This window comes from Argopecten irradians, chromosome 12 (assembly GCF_041381155.1).
Source record: "Argopecten irradians isolate NY chromosome 12, Ai_NY, whole genome shotgun sequence".
NCBI lineage: Eukaryota > Metazoa > Mollusca > Bivalvia > Pectinida > Pectinidae > Argopecten > Argopecten irradians.
Genome location: NC_091145.1, coordinates 37,069,116 through 37,090,420, shown reverse-complemented (window position 1 = coordinate 37,090,420; position 21,305 = coordinate 37,069,116). Strand labels below are relative to the sequence as shown.

General features: G+C 34.3%; 2 protein-coding genes across 5 annotated transcripts in view; one reads left to right on the top strand and one right to left on the bottom strand.

Moving 5' to 3' along the window:
• Nucleotides 1-15,682, bottom strand: part of LOC138304868 (6-phosphofructo-2-kinase/fructose-2,6-bisphosphatase-like) — a 59,613-nt gene extending 43,931 nt beyond the window's left edge. The window contains exon 1 of one of the 3 annotated variants that reach the window (XM_069245215.1): nt 15,609-15,682. In XM_069245215.1, the coding sequence (XP_069101316.1) occupies nt 15,609-15,666 (58 nt within the window). In that variant the 5' untranslated portion in view covers nt 15,667-15,682. Of the gene's footprint in view, nt 1-897; nt 1,074-4,133; nt 5,064-15,608 lie in introns of those variants that run through there. The other 2 variants (XM_069245217.1, XM_069245216.1) reach the window with 2 other exon arrangements.
• Nucleotides 812-19,815, top strand: LOC138304870 (ubiquitin thioesterase OTU1-like). 2 transcript variants are annotated; one of them, XM_069245219.1, is made up of 2 exons: nt 812-985; nt 16,375-19,815. In XM_069245219.1, exon 2 carries the CDS (start codon nt 16,379-16,381, stop codon nt 17,303-17,305), a length of 927 nt encoding a protein of 308 aa, XP_069101320.1. In that variant the 5' UTR covers nt 812-985; nt 16,375-16,378; the 3' UTR covers nt 17,306-19,815. The 2 variants fall into 2 exon arrangements, with proteins under 2 accessions (XP_069101320.1, XP_069101319.1); XM_069245218.1 differs by lacking the exon at nt 812-985 and adding an exon at nt 10,745-15,726.
• Nucleotides 19,816-21,305: the final 1,490 nt, after the last annotated feature.

The following is a 21,305-nucleotide window of genomic DNA, read 5'->3' as shown; positions in this document are numbered from 1 at the left end:
ACATATATGTGTAAGAATTCCCCTAGTGTGAGACTTTGTTTCATGAGCACCTCTCGATGAGAATGAAATCAACTGTAATATAACAGTATCATTGTTATGTTTGTAACAGGAGAGGAGGAAATGTGGCAGCCAGAATGGGGTTCCAACATGGTACCTCCGAACACTAGCCATGTGCTAGCCTAGCAGAATAATCTACCTGCTTACTTATGATCGACCCCGTCCAATCACACTACAATCCTATCTCATTACTCACTACAATTCTTCCTCATTACTCACTACAATCCTTCCTCATTACTCACTACAATTCTTCCTCATTACTCACTACAATCCTTCCTCATTACTCACTACAATTCTTCCTCATTACTCACTACAATCCTTCCTCATTACTCACTACAATCCTTCCTCATTACTCACTACAATCCTTCCTCATTACTCACTACAATCCTTCCTCATTACGCCAAGTCTCAACGCTCTAGAAGACACATCAAACCCAATACAACCACTGTGGATATTTATCTGCAACAGCTAGCTAGGAGAGGAGGACCAAGATTTGAACCTAGGACCTCCAAATACCAGCCAGATGCTGTTCCGAGCTACCTTTTCAATCCAATACACTTCTGCTACCTGCTTAGAATGTTATTAGTTAAAACATTATCAATTACAGTTGAGGAATACAGGTATACAACAAAATCTCAGTCTTTCATTAGAAGGAACAGGTTTGTGTATATACCTACATATCTACTTATAAGTATCGGTAATAATGATACAGTGGAGCATTTATGAGTAGTCTCCCTTGAGTCACAGTGATAGCTATCACATATACTACCAGGTTTGTACTGTGGATTTCTATGGAGTTACAGTTTGAAATCCCTGACAGAACCATTATAAGATACTTACTTCTACGCTGACTTGGGAGGTTTCGTCCACAGTGCCGAATCAAATGATACTCCATTTCATTAAAGTATCAGTCCAGTCAATATACCAGGTAGGTCTCACAGTATAAATCTATACACAGCACTTAGACCAGGAAGCAGAGAGTTTCGCCACACCAGGATCTTCACTCAATAGATGATACACCTCACTTACTCTCTCTATATATGTGCTTATATCATACACTTGTGAAAGAAAGTGTATTTCTTTAAATTCATCAACATTTTTACCGATCTCTTTGATCATCACACAATTTTGTGTCACTGATCTCAATCTGATGAATATCATTCAATACCTATCCATCAGGGGGGATATTCACACAAGTCTCTGAATACATATACCTACCTTATAGGGAGGAATACCAGGGCCCAATGGGCCTGAATCGCTACCCTGCTATCTGTTAATCATGGTACAAACTTAAGGCATAAGAGAGTTAATAAGTTCTATGTATGACCCAGGTAATATCAGGGTCTAGGCCTCTTGGTTATTGACAAGAAGTTGTTTAAAGATATGAACCTGTTTGACCCCTATGACCTTGAATGAATATTAAGATCATTCATTTGAACAAACTAGCATTGGTAGCTTTTTATCCCAGTCTGTCACAAGTTTAAATCAAGTTATTAAAAAGAAGTCATTAAAAGGACATGAACCTTACAAAATTTGTTCTGTAAGCTTAGATATGGTTTTCAGATGTTTATTGAATATTTTATTACAATGATTGGTTATCTAAAACGACAGGAAAACATGGGGAATACCTACCTCAAATATGATAAAAATAGACCGTCATATTCTATTTTTGGAACACAAAAGGAAAGCTGACCCAGAGCGAGGAACGACAAACTTGCTGACATGACAAGGAATATTAGTTTTCCACATTTTAAGATTATTTCCTAATTTACGATGGTTGACAAATGAAGTATAAGCCATATTTGTTATAAAACAATTTGTATTTAGCGTAAGAATGATCAGTCAAAAGTCAAACAAGACTTTTCATTCGACTGGGCACCGCGAAGGAAGGTTCATGACTTACTGCACATATGTACATCACGCAAGTATAAAGTGGTGAGTTGCCCCCGTCTCTTGCATTTCAGCGATGCATTTTTATTTACCTACTTTATTTACCAATCGCGCACGTTACTGACTCTTGACGTACACTGTTTTCTATCGGAATTTGTTTGTGTTCACTTAACCCACGTTTTTGACTTAATTTGTGCAGTGCATTGTGGGAGGTCACTAGAATTCAACACTACTATACTATCGTTACAAAATTCGACCGGGCCAGTTCAAAATACAGAAAGATGGAATTTCCATTATAATTAATTTATTTGACACATTTGCACAATAACTGATATATATTACTTAGTAAGGTATCTGACACGTCTTAAATATGTATTTTACTAAAATTTACATGGTTTATTTAGGTTCATGTCCCTTTAAAGATTTAAACATATTTGACCCCTGTGACCTTAAATGGAATATGATAGAATACATGTAGACTGAATTTTATCAATGTTTTCATTGATATGTTTCTTTCGTTGCACTCAAGTTAAACTCATGTAAACTCAATGTATACATGGAATTTAAATTCAGATTCACACATCAATCAAACTTTCACTATGTAAACATGTCTGGCTCCCAGGGGATTTGTGGTTAGGCCTGAATCACGGATCAGATTGGATCGCCATCTCCTCCACAATCCACAGCCCTACCTATCAATATTCAGTTATGAAAAGAATACAACACCTGGACTTTTAATCCTAGGAATGAGCATTTCAAGGATTGAATGAACTTGCAGTAAACTTGATTAAAATATTGGATAACTGATATCTAATTTAACAATTTGATAAGCTGAAACATGTTGATCATTCATGGCTTCCTATATGCTATAACTTTTCAAGTGTTTTATCAATGCAATAGGAGAATGAAGGAATATGAAAGCCACTTAACATCTTCGTCACAATGTAAAGATCATCACTGATGAAAACATCCTCACAATGAATTATGTGCTATAGATCAGATATACAGTGAATGTCACTAGAAGTGTAACACGGCCTGGTCATCCATAGACACAACATGATAAGACAATCATTTAGATTCTGTTTGAATGGTTCCAACAAAATAAGACTTCATAAGAGGTCCAAGGGCCTTAACGGTCATCTGACTACCTTGGCAATAGTCTATAGAAAATAAATAAGAATACTGTCATGGCAGCCGTCTTCAAATTGGGATCAACCAGAGATGTAACAATACTTTGACGAGATCATATCAGGATCATTTCAGGCAAGTTTCAGCCAAATCCCACTGGTAGAATTTGAGAAGAAGTTTAAAATGTGTTTTCAAGATGGCGGCTGTGGCGGCCATCTTGGAATTCGGATCGACCCGAAAAATAACAACACATGGTCAGGACCATGTCAGGATCAAATTTATGCAAGTTTCAGCTTAATCGCACTAGTAGAACTTGAGAAGAACTTCAAAATGTGTTTTCAAGATAGCACCTGTGGCTGCCATCTTGGATTTCAGATTGACCCGAAATATAACAACACTTGGTCAGGACCATGTCAGGATCATTTCATGCAAGTTTCAGCTTAATCGCAATGGTAGAGCATTGAGAAGAAGTTCAAAATGTGAAAAGTTAACACAGCAGACAATGGTGGACGAAACATGATGACTCTAGGTCATCCTGACTGTTCGGGTCAGATGACCTAAAAATCTGTCAGATATGTCCACATATTGAAATGGTTACAATTTCCTCCCTTCTCATTGAAAAGCCCTCCCAACTACCAAGTAAACCGTTTCGGTCAAGAAGATATCATACACAGAATTTGAAATTGATCTTGTCATACAATAACATAGAAACCTCTTTGTGAGTGACACAGGTATTAGAGAGAAATGTTACATATATGTGTTGCCTTTCTCTAATTAGCATCATCTCAAGCAGACTAACTTTTCCATGTAATCTTCTATGACTCTATATCTTTTGGAACCTATATTACATTCATGTTGATTGTTAACTCACCATTGGTGGTGTACCATTAGTCTGAGACCACTATTTGACCATTAACTGAGAATGTATCTTACATTCCAACTGTAACAATAATATAACAGAGAAACAGGTTTTACAAAACAGTATTTTCTGCTTAAGAACTGATAAGTTTGATCTATTTACCTACTGTTCAGAACTGATAACTTTAAAATATATTTACCTGCCGCGAATGCGTTGATGTAAGCTCCAACAGGCATATTTACTGAGTTCTGGTGTGTGTCAGGGTCAGGGTAGGTATATAGGTCAGTACAGTAGTCATCAATTAGCACTGGTCAGTACTTCTTATAATGTACCTCACAGCACCGGTCAGTACTTCCTATGATATATACTACACATGTTTATAATAACAGTCCTGGTCAGTTTTCTTGGACACACTCCCATCTATATCCAGAGCTCTAAGAGAAGAATAACTCCATCTAATGTTACATCACAGAGAATACCTGATGCTTCAACTTTTACTAAGCAGATGTTTCACTTCTTTTCTAATTTCACTTATGGTAAGTTTAACAATGTTTCATCTATAATTACAATTCAACCCTAAATGAATCAATAGTTCAGCATATCATGAAGAAATAGCAGTCTTATATTACAACAGTCGATAATAAAGGAGTTGACAGTTGCCGGAGGAAGTCACATGTTTTACTTTCACTTTACTTATATATAGCACACGTCAGAATGAAAGGAGGGGTAAGTTTCCAGTACACTATCACGTACCTCCCAAACGTGACACCCACATTGTCAATCTGACGGATGTTGTCAATTCAACAGATAAATAAACAGGTAGATTTCCTCATTGTCAAATCCCATTTCCTGGATTGGTTAGCATGACACAAGTAGCTCGATGAGATCACTAACAGACTGTTTGTCTAACAGCAAACCTATCAGCATCATAAGCTTCTTACTTGAGCCAGTTAATCACTGCAGGCTGACAGTGCAGTACTACTTCTATCATGTGTACAGCACCATACCAGACCACATCTGACAGGTCATTCATATATATATCTATATATAGTCTACTGTTGTCTCAGTATATCCAAATTATTCCACAGAGGATTGTCAGAAAGTTACACAGCCAGCCCAGCAGAGTCGGCTTTCTCCCTCGTAACAGCTGGCATATAACACATTTCACAATTTTCAATTAAATTTGTAAATTTTATAAGTGCTTTGGTCACAGCTGAGATGTCCTCAATATACCTATTCTAGTTTTTTTAAATACATTGCTAGAATTTACAGGTACAGTAGGGATGGTAGAGACTACCTTGGTAATCACTGCAGCGTCAGTCTACTACTTAATTAGTGTTGTTATCAACCATTCCAGAATTGACTTGTTCACGATGCAGTCAGAACTTTACCATAGTCACATAGTCTATTCAAGGTAACCAAATACAGGTAAATAAAAGTTCACAGGTACATCACAATGTCGTTATCATTTTGATAGGTCACAGGATGAATTTGTATCCTGTTTCCTATGTCCAATAAACACATCACATTTGCATGGCCTAATAATGTACACGTCTCTCAGCATGTGTCTTTATATATGTTCTCTGCAGTTACATGCACAAGTTTCGCATGACACGTAACCATGACTGGACTTCTGCGATTCAGATTTTTTCTAGGTGAGGTTGTACAGGTGTCAAACATCATCACACGAGATAACGGCCAGGTGATAATACAGTTGTCATCCTTCCTAAAGATATCTGTGTGAGCACTGTATGATAACAAAAGTACTAACCTTGATAGTATAATGTTTTTGATTAAGTACACTTGACCGGTACAGGTATATTCCACACTCTCTGTGTATTGACATTTCCAGTAATTACTCAAGGTGTCCTTATATGTTAAACCATACATCCGTCACATGCAAGTCTCGGTATAAACCATGCACCAGGTGACTCCAAGAACTCTATATATAACCCATACTGCCATCAAATTTAAGCATGCATATCAAATTATGTTTAATTACGGAAATTAATGTTCATGAACTGCATCAGATATCCTATGGATAGGTCAGTAGACCATAGTAGCTGTATTTTGATATCATTGTAAAATATTACCCTACCTGGCCATTATATCATCTACAGAGATCTATAAAACTACACAGGATGATATATTCCTGTCCGTTATTGGAGTTTTAAACACTTCTAATTTTTTTTATTTACATGTCTAAAACAAACACAATGTATGTATATAACAATAACAATATTATAAGAAGATTATTCCAAACCTCCTTGTGTAGTCTTTTACGTTGCTTGAACAGCAAATGGTCATTTAAGGATGTCACACCCCGAATTTTAATGAAAGGAAACAAGGACAAAGATTTATACATATCAACAGTTAGCACTGTAGATTTACATATATTGAAGCAGATTATTCCTTTATCACATAATTTATAAGTATAAAAAGCCTGTATTTATCATTTAGCAAGCATGTAAACATTGGCAACAGTCCAAACCATAGTCCCCCACTACTGACCCACATAATACACTGGTATTATACATGTAACCTTGATGAAGGTTACAGCTATAGCAGGCCAATTCCTATCACTACACTATGGCATGAAAGTTACTGTTCCTTAATTTGGGACACAGAACCCCCAATAGATATATATATACACCTCTACAGGTATACCAATTCAAACATTTATAATAGCTTTTGTATTATATGTAAATGAATGCCGACTCCCAGGTGTTACCGATATACACTGTCAAAATTAAGTGTCAGTGTATCTGGATGACAAATGTGCAGATTATATACAGTAATACCACGTGGATGACAAATGTAACCAATTAAAATCTTGGATAACTGAGATAATCAAAATTAAATTTGATATTGACTAGCATTTTAGCTAAACTTTTAAAGCTTTAAGTTGACATTTACACAACAATAGCTTTTATGTGACTGTATGTGTTTATATTTTGCTTTAAATATGTATAATCTATAAAGCTAGCTAATAAAATACATGCACATGCAACAGCTACATATATCAAATCAAATCAGATGCATGGAAATACTCATATCTAATATTTTTCTGTATGACTGCAACACATTTGATTGTATAATGAAGTAAGTTATTACCTGGTATATAGATTTCATATCGATGTATGTATATACAAACTTAACAAATATAATATATCCACTGGTAAAGTAAGACGTGTTAATTAACAAATCAATGGTCCTCAAAACGATAAAACTAATATGAGAAGCTCATTTATGATTATAATATATATATATAATCTTAAATGAGTTAAATGATTTTATAAAACAAGTTTATGATTATAACATATATATATATATATATGATAATTAATAAAGAATTTATTAAACAAGTCTTAAAAAGTTTTAATTTTTGAAAACAATTTGAGACAAGTTTCATAAAATCTCATATAAATAAACACAAATTTAGGATCCATTACCACCAAACTACATTTCGAAGCATCTCACGTCAAAATATATTGTGAAAATCCTGTGGAGGCGGCTATTTTGTTCCACAGTTCTCAAAATCCTGACATCACATAATTTTTCTTGACATGATTTCATTATTTCTGTCGATATTTGTAACAATAAATTTCCACTCCATGAAAATCACTCCAGGTGATATGCAGAAATATTACACCTGCACTAAAAAACTAGAAGTTCTGAGAAACAGTAACAAGAACCTACAACTGTTCAAAAATCAAAATGGTTTCAATTGGTTGTCGTTTTTATTTATAATATTTTCAGAAGGACACAAAATAAAATATTGTAAGCCAGGTTAAATAACAGTTTAATTACCACTAAATTAAAATTAATATGTATATTTTGCAGGCACTTAAAATTTCCAAAAATTAACACTGTAAAGTAGTTTGAAGTACACAGTTACTGGATTTTCGATAGCTTTATCACTGTAATATTCTATATATCTTTATGCTTACATACAATGTGTTGGGGGCAACATCAAAGCTGTAATATTAAAGTTAACAAGAGTTGTCTCCCTTATATAGTTTGGTTTGGACACTCATTACAGAAAACAGACAATATAGAACACTAAAGAATGCTTTGTGTTTCTGACAGGATTAACCATTAAATATTCAAGCACTGAAGCATTACCAAAAAGGTGATAAAAAGTTGGTGTTAATATTATTTAGGTAAAATAATAATTATATACTCTAGTATGACTGCAGGCAAGGCCTTCAAAGGCGCAGCCAGATGTTTCAGTAACCATTAATTATGTAAAGTTAAAAAGTTCAATTTATGGAAATAACGGAGCCGAATTTTCTGTTTATTTTTTAATCATATATCTCAATCTATCCTTGTCCCCAAACCCCCATTTGAGAAGGAAATCCACATAAGAAAAAGAAGAATCTTTTATTTCCATAACAGATATTCCGTTTTGGGTCAGCTGATTATATTGGAAGGTGGTCTATCACTTGAACACTTGCAAATAAAGAGCAATTGCACTGAGCTTCTACCCGACGAAGATTACGTATGTCGGATCATAAAAGCGTTTAAACTGATTGAGCTGTCTTCAAAGCATCGCATTCACGCTTATATGTTTTTTTAACAGTGGGTAAAAAAATGGCGGCCGCAAACTGAAGCTGTCAGTGTGTAGGATTGAATTTTGAAGATTGTGTTTTTCTTATATTTTCATGTATGCATTACCTTAGAAGTGCTTCGCACTTTGTGCCCTTCGTACGCCCTTATAAATTGACTGTTTCATGTTAATATGAATTATCTGTTACCAAAATTGTACTATATATCTCAACTGTATTTTATAGAGTCTATTTATCTTTCATTGTTTATAAAGTTTACAACCGTCTATATTTATTTCACTTTAAAACTGACATTTAAACTGGTTACAATAAAGCGAAGATGTCAGCAAAATGAATTTCCAAAACAGCTCTAAAGTCTACAACAAGAGACGTACGAAAATAGTCACCTATTAGAATATGACTACTTACAATAATATTACAATTTGTCATACATTCATAAAGAAACAATTATCTTATCAGTGTGGTCCAGATGTAACACAAACCATTTACAATAGATTTAGAAATGGTTGCAAAAATCGTCCGCCAAACTGCGGAAGGATAATATTGAGTCTGTATGATACAGTTGCCTCCCCCCTCAAATCTAAATGGAGAGTCACAGTAACGTAATGGCATGGTTGGCACCAACCTTGTTCTGGTGGATTATGTAGCATTTAGCGTTGATAAAAGTTTAAAAAAAAATTTATTAAAAGTAAATCAACATTCATTAACTTATAACTCTTCGGCTTCATCCTTTGCTTGTAGCGCAGACGTTTTGACATTATAACAGCTCATGTCACACAGTGTATTCTGTTTCAGTACCGCCATAGGTATTTAGCACACTGATGAGTCAAAGACCCACTATAGACTAATATACATAGATTGTTATATTTATATATGTCTGTCATGATACAATGATTACTTTGGGACATATGTGACCTATAAACCTATGATACCATGGTTACTTTGGGACATATGTGACCTTTAAACCTATGATACCATGGTTACTTTGGGACATATTTGACCTATAAACCTATGATACCATGGTTACTTTGGGACATATTTGACCTATAAACCTATGATACCATGGTTACTTTGGGACATATGTGACCTATAAACCTATGACACCATGGTTACTTTGGGACATATAAACCTATGATACTATGGTTATTTTGGGACGTATGGCACCTTTATATGGTTACTTTGGGACATATTTGACCTACAATATCCTGGCTAACTTAGTGGTTCATCTGTGACCTACATACATATGATAACATGGTAACTTTGGACATATGTGACTTATAAACCTATAATATCCTGGCTACCTTAATGGATCATCTGTGACCTATATACATTTGATACTATAATGTTTTTCATGAATTTTCAATCATTCACTTCAGTGCCCAACAAATGTAAATAACCAGTACTTATAATTACTTCTTGTGTCACCTGTGACCTATAGGCTGGCCACCAGTCTATAGAATATTAAAAACATCTCTAAAATTTGGCCTGATTATTTTGTCTCTACTACAAGTCTGATTCTGCCCCAGAACTACATATTGACTACAGCCTAATTATAAATTATAACAATTATAAATCAAAATTTTTGTAAAATTCAAAGTCAGATGTTAAAGATAACACTATTATAATCTCATCTCTACAGCCATTGGCGCAATGTATCGTTCAAATTTTATCCTGGTTTTTATGACTCTTTATGCGCAACCACAAAAATTAAATGTAAATACTGTATTTGACCCAATAAGTGCCCATGTCCCTATAAGTGCCCCTCCTCCTTTTTGAGGCCTCAATTTCAATTGCCCAAGCATAAATAAGGACCAAAATGACATAAAACGGTATAAATTTGCAATAATTTTGACTTATTAGCACCTTTTCATTTTTATCAATTTTTTAAGCGCCCTGGGCGCTTATCGAGTCCAATACTGTAATCAAAATGCGCCGCAATTAGCAAACTGCTAACAATAATGGTGTCAATTATAAAGGTAACAAAGGTTGCAGCAATGAAAGTAGTAAAATAACACTACTACAATCATAATCAGTCACAGTGAAAAATGAAAAGTTTGAAACAGCATGAAAATATAAAATTAGTTTGGATTTTGATTATAGGCATTTACATCAGATATATAAATATTGTGGCATTATAGGGAAAAGTTTAAGTTAAATATATTATTTGTAAACTGTACATATCTTTAACCCATGTCTGTACATGTGGCCTATTTAAAGGCAAGCAAACCATGCATAGAGTGTCAACTTAAGCTCCCCCAGTATTCGACCATGAGTACTGGGCCATACTTTGCCATGCGGAATAAAGTACTGAAACCACAACTCAGCATTTGACTTATACTCAACTTTACTCTACAATATCTACACCTCATCAACACAAAGAGACACAAAGAAAAGATTTACTTCACTGGCGCTGTGCAGAGAAAACAACCTGGGTTTGGACACTTCGCGAAACTACTGCCACTAACGATCATTGGTTCACAGGTACGTGGATTTGTCTAAACTCTTTTAAAAGCAATTATTTGTACCACAAATTTTCCTTGCACAAAATCATATTACCGTTTTACCATGGCTATTTCACCACTGAGAACCATACTTATTCTTAGTGAGAATTCTTGTTAACTCTATATATAAAGTAAATTTTATGAACTAAAAGCAGTATGTAGATTTGCTTTGAAGTACACACATAAAACGTACACAAAAACACAGACATGCACCACAGGGAGTTGACCACATAAATACATCTAACGCACACATATACATCAAAATAAACAACTCATCATAGTGTTATGGAAACGTTTGATAATATAAAATTATTAATAACCTTGCTAGTTTTTTTTTACTACGATAAGTTGCCACATTTTACATATTCACTGTTTTATAATTTTTATCACTGATACTTCCATTTCTCTCCTGTGACATGTTCATGAATTAGGTCGATTGTTTTCATCACGAATTTAAGAGGTTCCTTAATGTTTATATACATATACTATTTTTCTATTACACAAATACACATTTTACATATTTTTACCTAATGGGAAGTTTTATCTCACGTGATTATTCACGGAGAAATATATGTCATAGTAACTTTCCATTTATTATGTTAGGGGCAGAGTAGTGATGTGTTTAAACACACACGTTAATTTGTAGTTGCTCTGATCCTCATATAACGTAATACGTACATTATACTTTATATATACATAACAATTTTTCATACGACATAATATACATTATGATTATATTATTTATTTCATTATTGGAGGAAAGTATTACCTGATGCAATTGAATGCAAGGTTATATTTTTGATATTTTTCTCTTGCATTATTCATTTTACACATATACAATATTTAAACTTATGGAACTTTCTTTGATGAGTGGCCATCTAGATTGCATCATGTCTGAGTTAAGCCGCAAGTACGTACGTCGGCCAGACGCTTTACTAATTACTTGTCATTTACCCTTTGGCAATAACATATCGTGAACATGTCCTCGAGGTCGGAATTAGTACATATTAGCTGATACATAAGTTTTATAGGTTTTTTCCCCTAAAGCATTCCAATCCAATCATATGCAAGGTTAAGCTAATCGAATCAATAAAGTAACATTGATTATATATATTTACTTACACATTTTTATGAAATTTTGCAGGTATAGGTATATTTTTTCTCATACACAACAAAACATATACATTTTATCTAACACAATTCACATAGTTACTTACTTAAAAAAAAAAAAAAAGAAAAGAAAAACCCACAGTGTTAAAAAAAAGAAATGTAAGGAAAGTAACTCATAAACTATACATGTATGCTATACTTTTGTTATGTTTTCATATAGTTTGCACATATTCAATATCTGTGTTTTTGCAACATAAAGAAATAAATATTGATTAATAAGTAATAATTATCCAATAAGTGTTGCATATATGAAATTGTTATAAGTATCAAATGTTTTACCCGTAGATAATACCCGTAGATAAAGAGACATCTATATTGTTACATTTTACATACGGTTATATTAATTTTAACGCTTGAAAGCGCAGTTTACATGTTTATTTTTATACTATTCACAACAGCAGTTAATATAGGCCAATAGAACACTACAAGTTCATGATAGTTTGTTTTGAATTAATTGGCTTTTTAACACATTATAATATATATTCCTTTGGTTATTTTTTTCTACCAGTTGAAATACAAACTAATTATTAGTTAAAATGTTACATGACAGGTCCCATTGTCTCTAAGCCAAATAAACAATCATAATACAACTATTTATTGATACGTATAAAGTTATTGAGTGATTAATTTATTATCTTTTATTCTTCAAAATAGTTTTTCTGTATTTCTGGTGATGTCATGGTATTATTAGTAATATATTTGTGATTGGTACAATTATTTGCAAAGAGAAGAGTGAAAAGGCAAATCTATCAAACTTGTAACTTTTGATTAACAAGTGAAAATCTTAATCCAAGCCACAGAAGAGTCATCTTTAGTACAGCCTCCAGTGATAGAAGAGGATATGCAGTAATCCAGTATACTTTGACTTTAAATTGTCTTCGTTGTGTATTGACTTGTTTGTGTATGCCGTATCATTTAGTCATCAGAGTTCCATTTCTACATATTTTCATCGAAGAAAGTGTATTTTTTTTCAACAATACACTAAGATATATCTTCAACGAGGAAACTTTTTTTTCTACATCAATACCAACACATCAAACGTATTTAACATCTTCTGGATAGTCCCCCTGAAGTGATTCCTCACCAGGTTTTTATCGTAAATTAGGACTATGCCAGGCTATGTCAGAGTACAGAGATTGTGACGTGTTATTTCACGCACATTTTATATTATATATCTCTGTACTCGAAGACATGAACATCAACACATCAACATTCATCACCTACAGACTCAACGGATTTGGAAATACCTGATGCAGTCTAATGCCAGGGGAAACGTGTTATATTTTCATCTCCGAAGAGGATCCACAATCAACACTCAACTTATATTTAACATTTTTAAATGGAACTCTGACATTCATTATATATATTTTTCTCAGCCTTGTTGTGCGAGATTTCATCGTTGATTTCAAGATGGTTGTACATCGTTTTCAACACACATTCACTTTCATCACGTGACGGCATATTGATAAACATTTCTATATCTACGTTGGATTATTTTGAAGTTGTTTTTATATTTGAATACTGTGTTTTCATATTCTTAATGCGGAAGTCTACGTAATGTGGCATTATAGGGAAAAGTTTAATTTTTAGAAATTTTATAATCTATTATATCAAATTATTGCTAATTTGATTTAATTTATAACATGGTGACGAATGTGGCATTATAGGGAAAAGTTTAAGTTAAATATATTATTTGTAAACTGTACATATCTTTAACCCATGTCTGTACATGTGGCCTAGCCTTAGGGACCTGTCGTCGTGTCGCGTAACATGTTGTCGAGACATTGATGAAAGCTATTTAACCAAAACAGTTACACATGACTATGATTTATCATGTCTGCTAAAGGTCAGCATTTCGATGTAACTTAGAATAACTCTGTGATTAACATTGATTTATAGATATTACTCAACACAAACATGTAGGGCTATTTAAAGGCAAGCAAACCATGCATAGAGTGTCAACTTAAGCTCCCCCAGTATTCGACCATGAGTACTGGGCCATACTTTGCCATGCGGAATAAAGTACTGAAACCACAACTCAGCATTTGACTTATACTCAACTTTACTACACCATATACATCATCGACATAAACAGACACAAAGAAAGATTTACTTCAATATTTTCAATTTCAACAAATTTTGTTTCAAATATTATTTGAAAAGGCCCGGGATTGAACAACAGGCAAAGCCTATAGAAGTTCTCTCTATATATAAATATTGATAAGAGAGTGCAGCTCAAACAAGCCACAGGCCTGTTCGTGAGGTGAACAGTACGTGTCAGCTGATAGAATACAGTGCATGTCTCAGTAACATTTATAAATCAATGTACTCTCAATTAGGCTTTGCCTATAAATTAAATTACTGATCTTGATTCTGGATTATTGTTATTTTTAGCTTATCATTATCAATGACATTGTGACGTCACCTGTAAGTACGAAAGCCTGTCAAAATCAGACGACCTGTGGTTTTGTTCACCTTGTAGGGTGACAGCGGAGAAAAGCGTATTAACTGATCGAAAAATCAAGGAGAACTTTGTATGGGATTTGTTACAGCTAGGTGATAAACGGAAATCATGGGAGACCAAAGAAGGTTATTTGACTAGGGAAACCAGATGCAAATACCAAATGCCATCCAGTCCTCTTCTTTGGAAAAAAAGAAATTGTTATTCAGGAACATCAAGAAAATAAAGGATAATCAGAGATTTTCGATGGTACAAATGGAAGCTGGTGGACGAGGCAAAATCTATGGAAACTGAGGAATTTTTCTACCACGTTCACAGTCCAACATGGAGGAAATAGTTTGTCTACCTAAAACAACTTCTATTTAAAAGAACAGTAATTTTGCTATATCAACGTTCATTACCCCTCATTTTACCAGCAGACATGAATATTTTCTATTCAAAATGGTTAGATCTATTCCAATATATTAATTTTAGATATGGATATAGAGGCAAATGTTTGCCTGCGTCAATAATTTACTTATTGTTACTTATTATATTATTATTACGAATGACTGTGTTTATATCATGTGTCCATACAGTGTAAACTGTAGCTTTTGTTGTTTGGAAATATGACACTGACAGGGAAAGATCAATATGATCGAAGATTGCATCATGCATGTACATCATGATCAAGATATGGTTGTAAGTCGGGTGTATTTTACAAATTCTGACAAGATATGTTCGTATTTTGTGTAGGACACTGTCGAGGTAGTGTACACGTAACAACCATCACGTAAGCTTTGTGAAAACGAAAATAGAATAATACATTCATATATATACACGGCACTGACCATGAGGCATAAAACCACGTGTTTTCGACATCATCAAATGAAATCGACATATTTTACTACAAAAGACGTTTCAAAGACAGTTGTGAAATTGCATTATTTTACCGAAATTTTTTAAAAAGTTTATATGTGAATGAGTAGTCTTACCTTTATTTGGACGTGAAACACTCGTGTTTTGCGACATAATGATGAAGGATGTGCACATAAATCTGTGACGTAGTAAACACTTCCGGTTAAAGAATTTGGGATTGAATCGTTCATCGAGGTGAGTATATTGTCATTTAAAACAAAAGATTTCTTCGGTCTTTATCAATATGTTGAATACACCATTTAATGAATATTCTAGTTTATATCAATGGACATATTATGTTGAATTTCGGTAAATAAACATTCTTGTTTCTCGTCTCTCTGTGTGTTTATTTGATAGTATAAGGTGTATGTGTGTGTTTGTGAAGAATGAAAGTGTCCTCGTTTGTCATGTCAAATGTGTTACAAAATTTGAAAAAATAAAAAATTAAAAAAAAAAAATTTATTTAGTGGCTTTCACTCTAAAATAATGGCCGGAATTGAGTCTGAGATCGAAATCCTGACTTTTATTTTTTTTTTCGTAGAAAAATGGGTCAGTCAGATAACCCTAAACAGACATATTATTTAGCAATATTAACTGTTACCAAATGGTAATAGATATGCATATTTGTTATGAATTTTATTAATGCAGTTGGGATAACAGATAAAAAGAATGTTGTCTGCTGTCACTTACCAATGACAAAAGAGTTATCTCCCCTGACGACTCTGATCAACCATTTGAATCATTCTATAAATTTAGCAAACAAATACTGTATTCAACCCAATATGTGCCAAGAGCACATAAGAATTGAAGCTCATCTCTATTGATGTTCTTTTTATTTTACAGAAACATGGCATCCAAACCACTCCAGCTACGGTGTACATCCAAGGCTGGCCAGCAGGTACTGTCAGGCCTAACACTGTCTTCTAGTGTTGGGGAAATGATGACTAAGATATCTGAACTGACCAAAATCAAAAAGGACTGGATCAAGATAAGGACAGGTTATCCTCCTAAAATAGTGGAATTGTGTGACGAAAACAAACTGCTAAACAGCCTACCATTCAGGTCAGGTGACACCATTATTGTTGAAGAGGACAAAAGTCTGGAAGGTGAAAATAAACAGAAGCGAATTGACAATGTTCTCCAGACGCAAAGTCTACAGAGACAAGGCATGTTGATGAGGAAGGTTGTGCCAGCTAACAATTCATGTCTGTTTACCAGTATTTACTCCCTGATGAACGACGGTGAGCTTGATCTGTCTTGCTCTCCGATGATGAGGGAGTTGATAGCTGGAGTGGTGCTTAGTGATCCTCAAACCTTTAACGAGGCTTTCCTCGGTAGGACAAACTCAAACTACTGTAAATGGATTATGAACAAGGAATCCTGGGGAGGTGGTATAGAAATAGCCATCTTGTCTAAATATTACGGTGTAGAAATAGATGTTGTAGACACACAAAGTTGTAGAATTGATCGATTTGGTGAGGATCAAAATTATCCAGAAAGAATTCTTGTTATCTATGACGGAATCCATTATGATCCACTGGTGTTAGAGCCCCTGGTACCAGGGGAAGCTGTTACAACCATCTTCTCTACTAGAGACGCATCAATACTGGCTCAGGCTATGGAAATTGCTGAAGAAGCTAAAGCGTCACGTCAGTTCACAGATGTGGCGACATTTACACTAAAGTGCTTGATTTGTCAGAAACAACTTACTGGACAGTCTGATGCACAACTACATGCTAAAACTACAGGCCATATAAACTTTGGGGAGGTTTAATTTATTGAGCAATACCTTTATGAAATCTAAACATGTTTGCTTAGAATGATATTTGATATGTACTTTTTCCTTTACTTTGAGGTAAATCAAAATTGTCAATGAAAGTTCAATGTTCATTTCAATACATTGCACTTTAATTTTACGACAGAGTCAATGTAAAGCTTCATATACATGAACTTAAAATACGACCAATTTTATTTGAATATAAATTACTTTTTTGTATTTCATTGTACATGTATGTATTTGGAAATGCTCTATTAATCAATGCATCCAAGTGTTTATAAAAAACGAGAATGATTTAGTTGATGTGATCGCTATTCTGTCTTTGCACAACAAAGAGATATCTGCCCTTGTAGGTAGGCATTGATTTTGACGTCATGTATTTGTGAGCGAAACATCAAATTTTCAGAGAAAATAACATAAACTTCTCTCACAAAAATTATGACATCACAATTAATACATTCCCACAAGGGAGAGCACTATGTAATATGCAAAGACGGAATAAAGTTCTTATTGAACAAAATGAATAGTTTTAGGAGAAGTACTGTAGTTTTAAGTTTTCAACACCTTGAAACTCGTTCAATGACTTGTTCCTGTCAAATTGCTTTGGATGTTTATCTTCTCCATACGTGGTCTAAGCATAAAAGCATTAAGTAGTGTTACATTATTGTATAGTCTGAGATCTATCAGAGTTACTCCCCTTCTTTCACTCTGTAAGTACTATTGGAGAGAAATAAAGGAAGTTACTCTGAAAGATCAGAATGTAGTTGTTGTTACTAAAAACATGATGGACAGGTTGTAGGAAACATTACTGGTATTTATTTATTGATGTATTTAAATTACAAATCAATATACATGTACTAAAATATATATTTGATGTCTAGAGCGAGTCTACCTATAAACTGATTCCTATGAATGATTAATGTAATTGTTTTAATTGTTGGATATATATAATCTGTCTGTTGTCATGTGTCATTGTCTGTGTATATCTATCTGTTTATTAGATACATTGTACATGTTGAATACATGTTACTTCTGATGTTTTGATAGTCATGTCATGTTTCATACTGTCATGTTTAGCATTTTGATGTTAGTATATGTAAGAGATAAAAGTTTTGGTAGTATGTATTTATGAGATAAAAGTTTTGGTAGTATGTATTTATGAGATAAAAGGTTTATGTATGTATGAGGTAAAAGTTTTGGTAGTATGTATTAAGTAAGAGTTTTGGTAGTATGTTTCTCATCCTCGATACTCCAGGGGTTCCGATCACTTACGATCTCTACACCCCTGGACTATCTCATCGTAAAACTGGAGGCAACAGAACAGAACAGGTAATTAAGTCCTTTAATGTACATCAAAAGAACCGTATAACGGTACACTGTGGTTGACTATGTGGCTTTGAAGTTGGGCGTCGCTCTCTCTGTAGTCTTCAAAGGAAATCTTTGCTGATCTGTGATTGGTCAAATATTTTCAGCTGAGCTGCCTTCAATTTCACTATGAGATAGTCCAGGGGTGTAGAGATCGTAAGTGATTGGAACCCCTGGAGTATCAAGGATGTATGTTTCTATGAGAAAAAAGTTTATGTTTGTCTGAGGTAAAAGTTTTGGTAGTATGTATTTATGAGGTAAAAGTTTTGGTTTTATGTATGTATGAGGTAAAAGTTTTGGTAGTATGTATTTATGAGATAAAAGTTTTGGTAGTATGTATGTATGAGATAAAAGTTTTGGTATTATGTATGTATGAGGTAAAAGTTTATGTATGTATGAGGTAAAAGTTTATGTATGTATGAGGTAAAAGTTACAGTATTATGTATGTATGAGGTAAAATTTGCAGTATTATGTATGTATGAGTTTAAGATCACAATAATACATTTGTATTTATTAGGTCACAGCATCGGGTAAAGCACATTCCTTATTTACACTCTCTAGTCCAGTCACATACACCACAAATGCAGTCCTTGCAAGGTTTTCTAATCTCACATCCACATCAGTGATATTAGAGTGAAGTATTACACTCCATTTTTCAACATCTAACAGTCAAGTCTGTCAAATGTATAACTCTACAGCCAAATTGTGTGTTCAGAAATCATCAATTTCAGCACAATAACTTTCTGATCGATCAGAGTTACTCCCCTTGGTCTCACTATCAGTGCTGACAGAGTGAAATGAAGGGAAGTAACTCTGATTGGTTAGAATGCTTGATAACTGATAGTACGTCTACACAGAAACATATATACATAGAGATTGGCAACTTCGCCAATTTTACGATAGGCAGATGTACCTCTCTATGTCCCTAGGGGCTTTTAGATAAACTCTTAAATAGTTAAATACAGCAGAATAACTTTGATATGTTATAAAAGTTAAGTAATTTTCAGATGGTTTGAGTACGATTTTGGAAAGAAAAAATAATATTTTAACTTATATATTAATAAAACAAAATGCACTTCCGGTTTTGAATGCCTGATTTTCGAAAAACCAAGTAAAATTGCTCATTTTCATACTTTCAAAAATCATGAATGCCTGATTTTCGAAAAACCAAGTAAAATTGCTCATTTTCATACTTTCAAAAATCATATTAAATAACATCAATTGGGAAAAGTGATCACATCAAACCATGATATAATGTTTAAACTTTGTGTTGATGCAAAAGTATCATGTTTAAAAGAATACACTTAAATCTAGTTAGCCAAGGGTAAATGCCTATAAACTGGAGGTCCCTCTGCCTGTCAACATAGACAAAGAAGGAGTTTCCAATCTCTATGTATATATGTTTCTGGTCTACATAGGCAAACAATAAGAAATTTCAGCCATAAAATTTTACTTAATCTGTCTCATATTATCATTATATCATTAACATATACACCAAAAATATATATAGATATACACCTTTAAGATTATAAATCAGTTGAAAAGGTAAGGTTATACTGTTAATGACTCTAGGATCCTTGCCTTCAGCAGTTCCCTTTCTTTGATTTGAGAAACAGGTAGTCTGTACTGTTGTGGTTATATGGATCTGAATAGTTTTATTCATATGGTATACTACTGTAGGTGTCATTTATCTAACTTTTTGTGAGTATCTTGCACCTTCCACAAAATTAGTGTGTCAGGTTGTCAGGAATTGATAAATGATTGATGGTATATCCTAGAGCTTCCCTAGGATTTAATTGTTCAAAATGCTGAAGCGTTCTTGGTATGTTTCCACATGTAATACATACACATGTAGGTATTAACAAATGTATATTTGCAGATTAATCATACAAGTATTTGTCTGTGATATTTGTTCATTTTACATGCTCGCTTGTTAGCTCACCTGGTCCGAAGGACCGAGGTGAGCTTATGGGATACCGCAGCGTCCGGCGTCTGGCGTCCGGCATCCGGCGTCCGGCGTCCGGTGTCCGGTGTCTGGCGTCCGGCGTCCGTCAACAATCGACTTCTTCTCCATAACCACTGGTCGGATTTCAACAAAATTTGATTGGTAGCATCCTTATGGGCTACTAACTGAAAATTGTACAAATGATGGGGCTGATCCCCCGGGGGCCTGAGGGGCGGGGCCAAAAGGGGTCAATTTGGCTATTTCCATAAACGACTTCTTCTCTGAAACCAAGCATGGGATAGCACCCATAATGCAATGGTAGCATCCTTATAGGGTGGGGATTCAAAATTGTACAAATGATGGGGCTGACCCCTCGGGGGCCTGAGGAGCGGGGTCAAATGGGGTCAATTTGGCTATTTCCATAAAAACGACTTCTTCTCTGAAACTAAGCAAGAGATAGCACTCATAATGCAATGGTAGTATCGTTATAGGGTGGGGATTCAAAATTGTACAAATGATGGGGCTGACCCCCGGGGGGCCTGAGGGGCGGGGTCAAAAGGGGTCAATTTGGCTATTTCCATATAAACGACTTCTTCTCTGAAACCAAGCATGGGATAGCACCCATAATGCAATGGTAGCATCCTTATAGGGTGTGGATTCAAAATTGTGCAAATGATAGGGCTGACC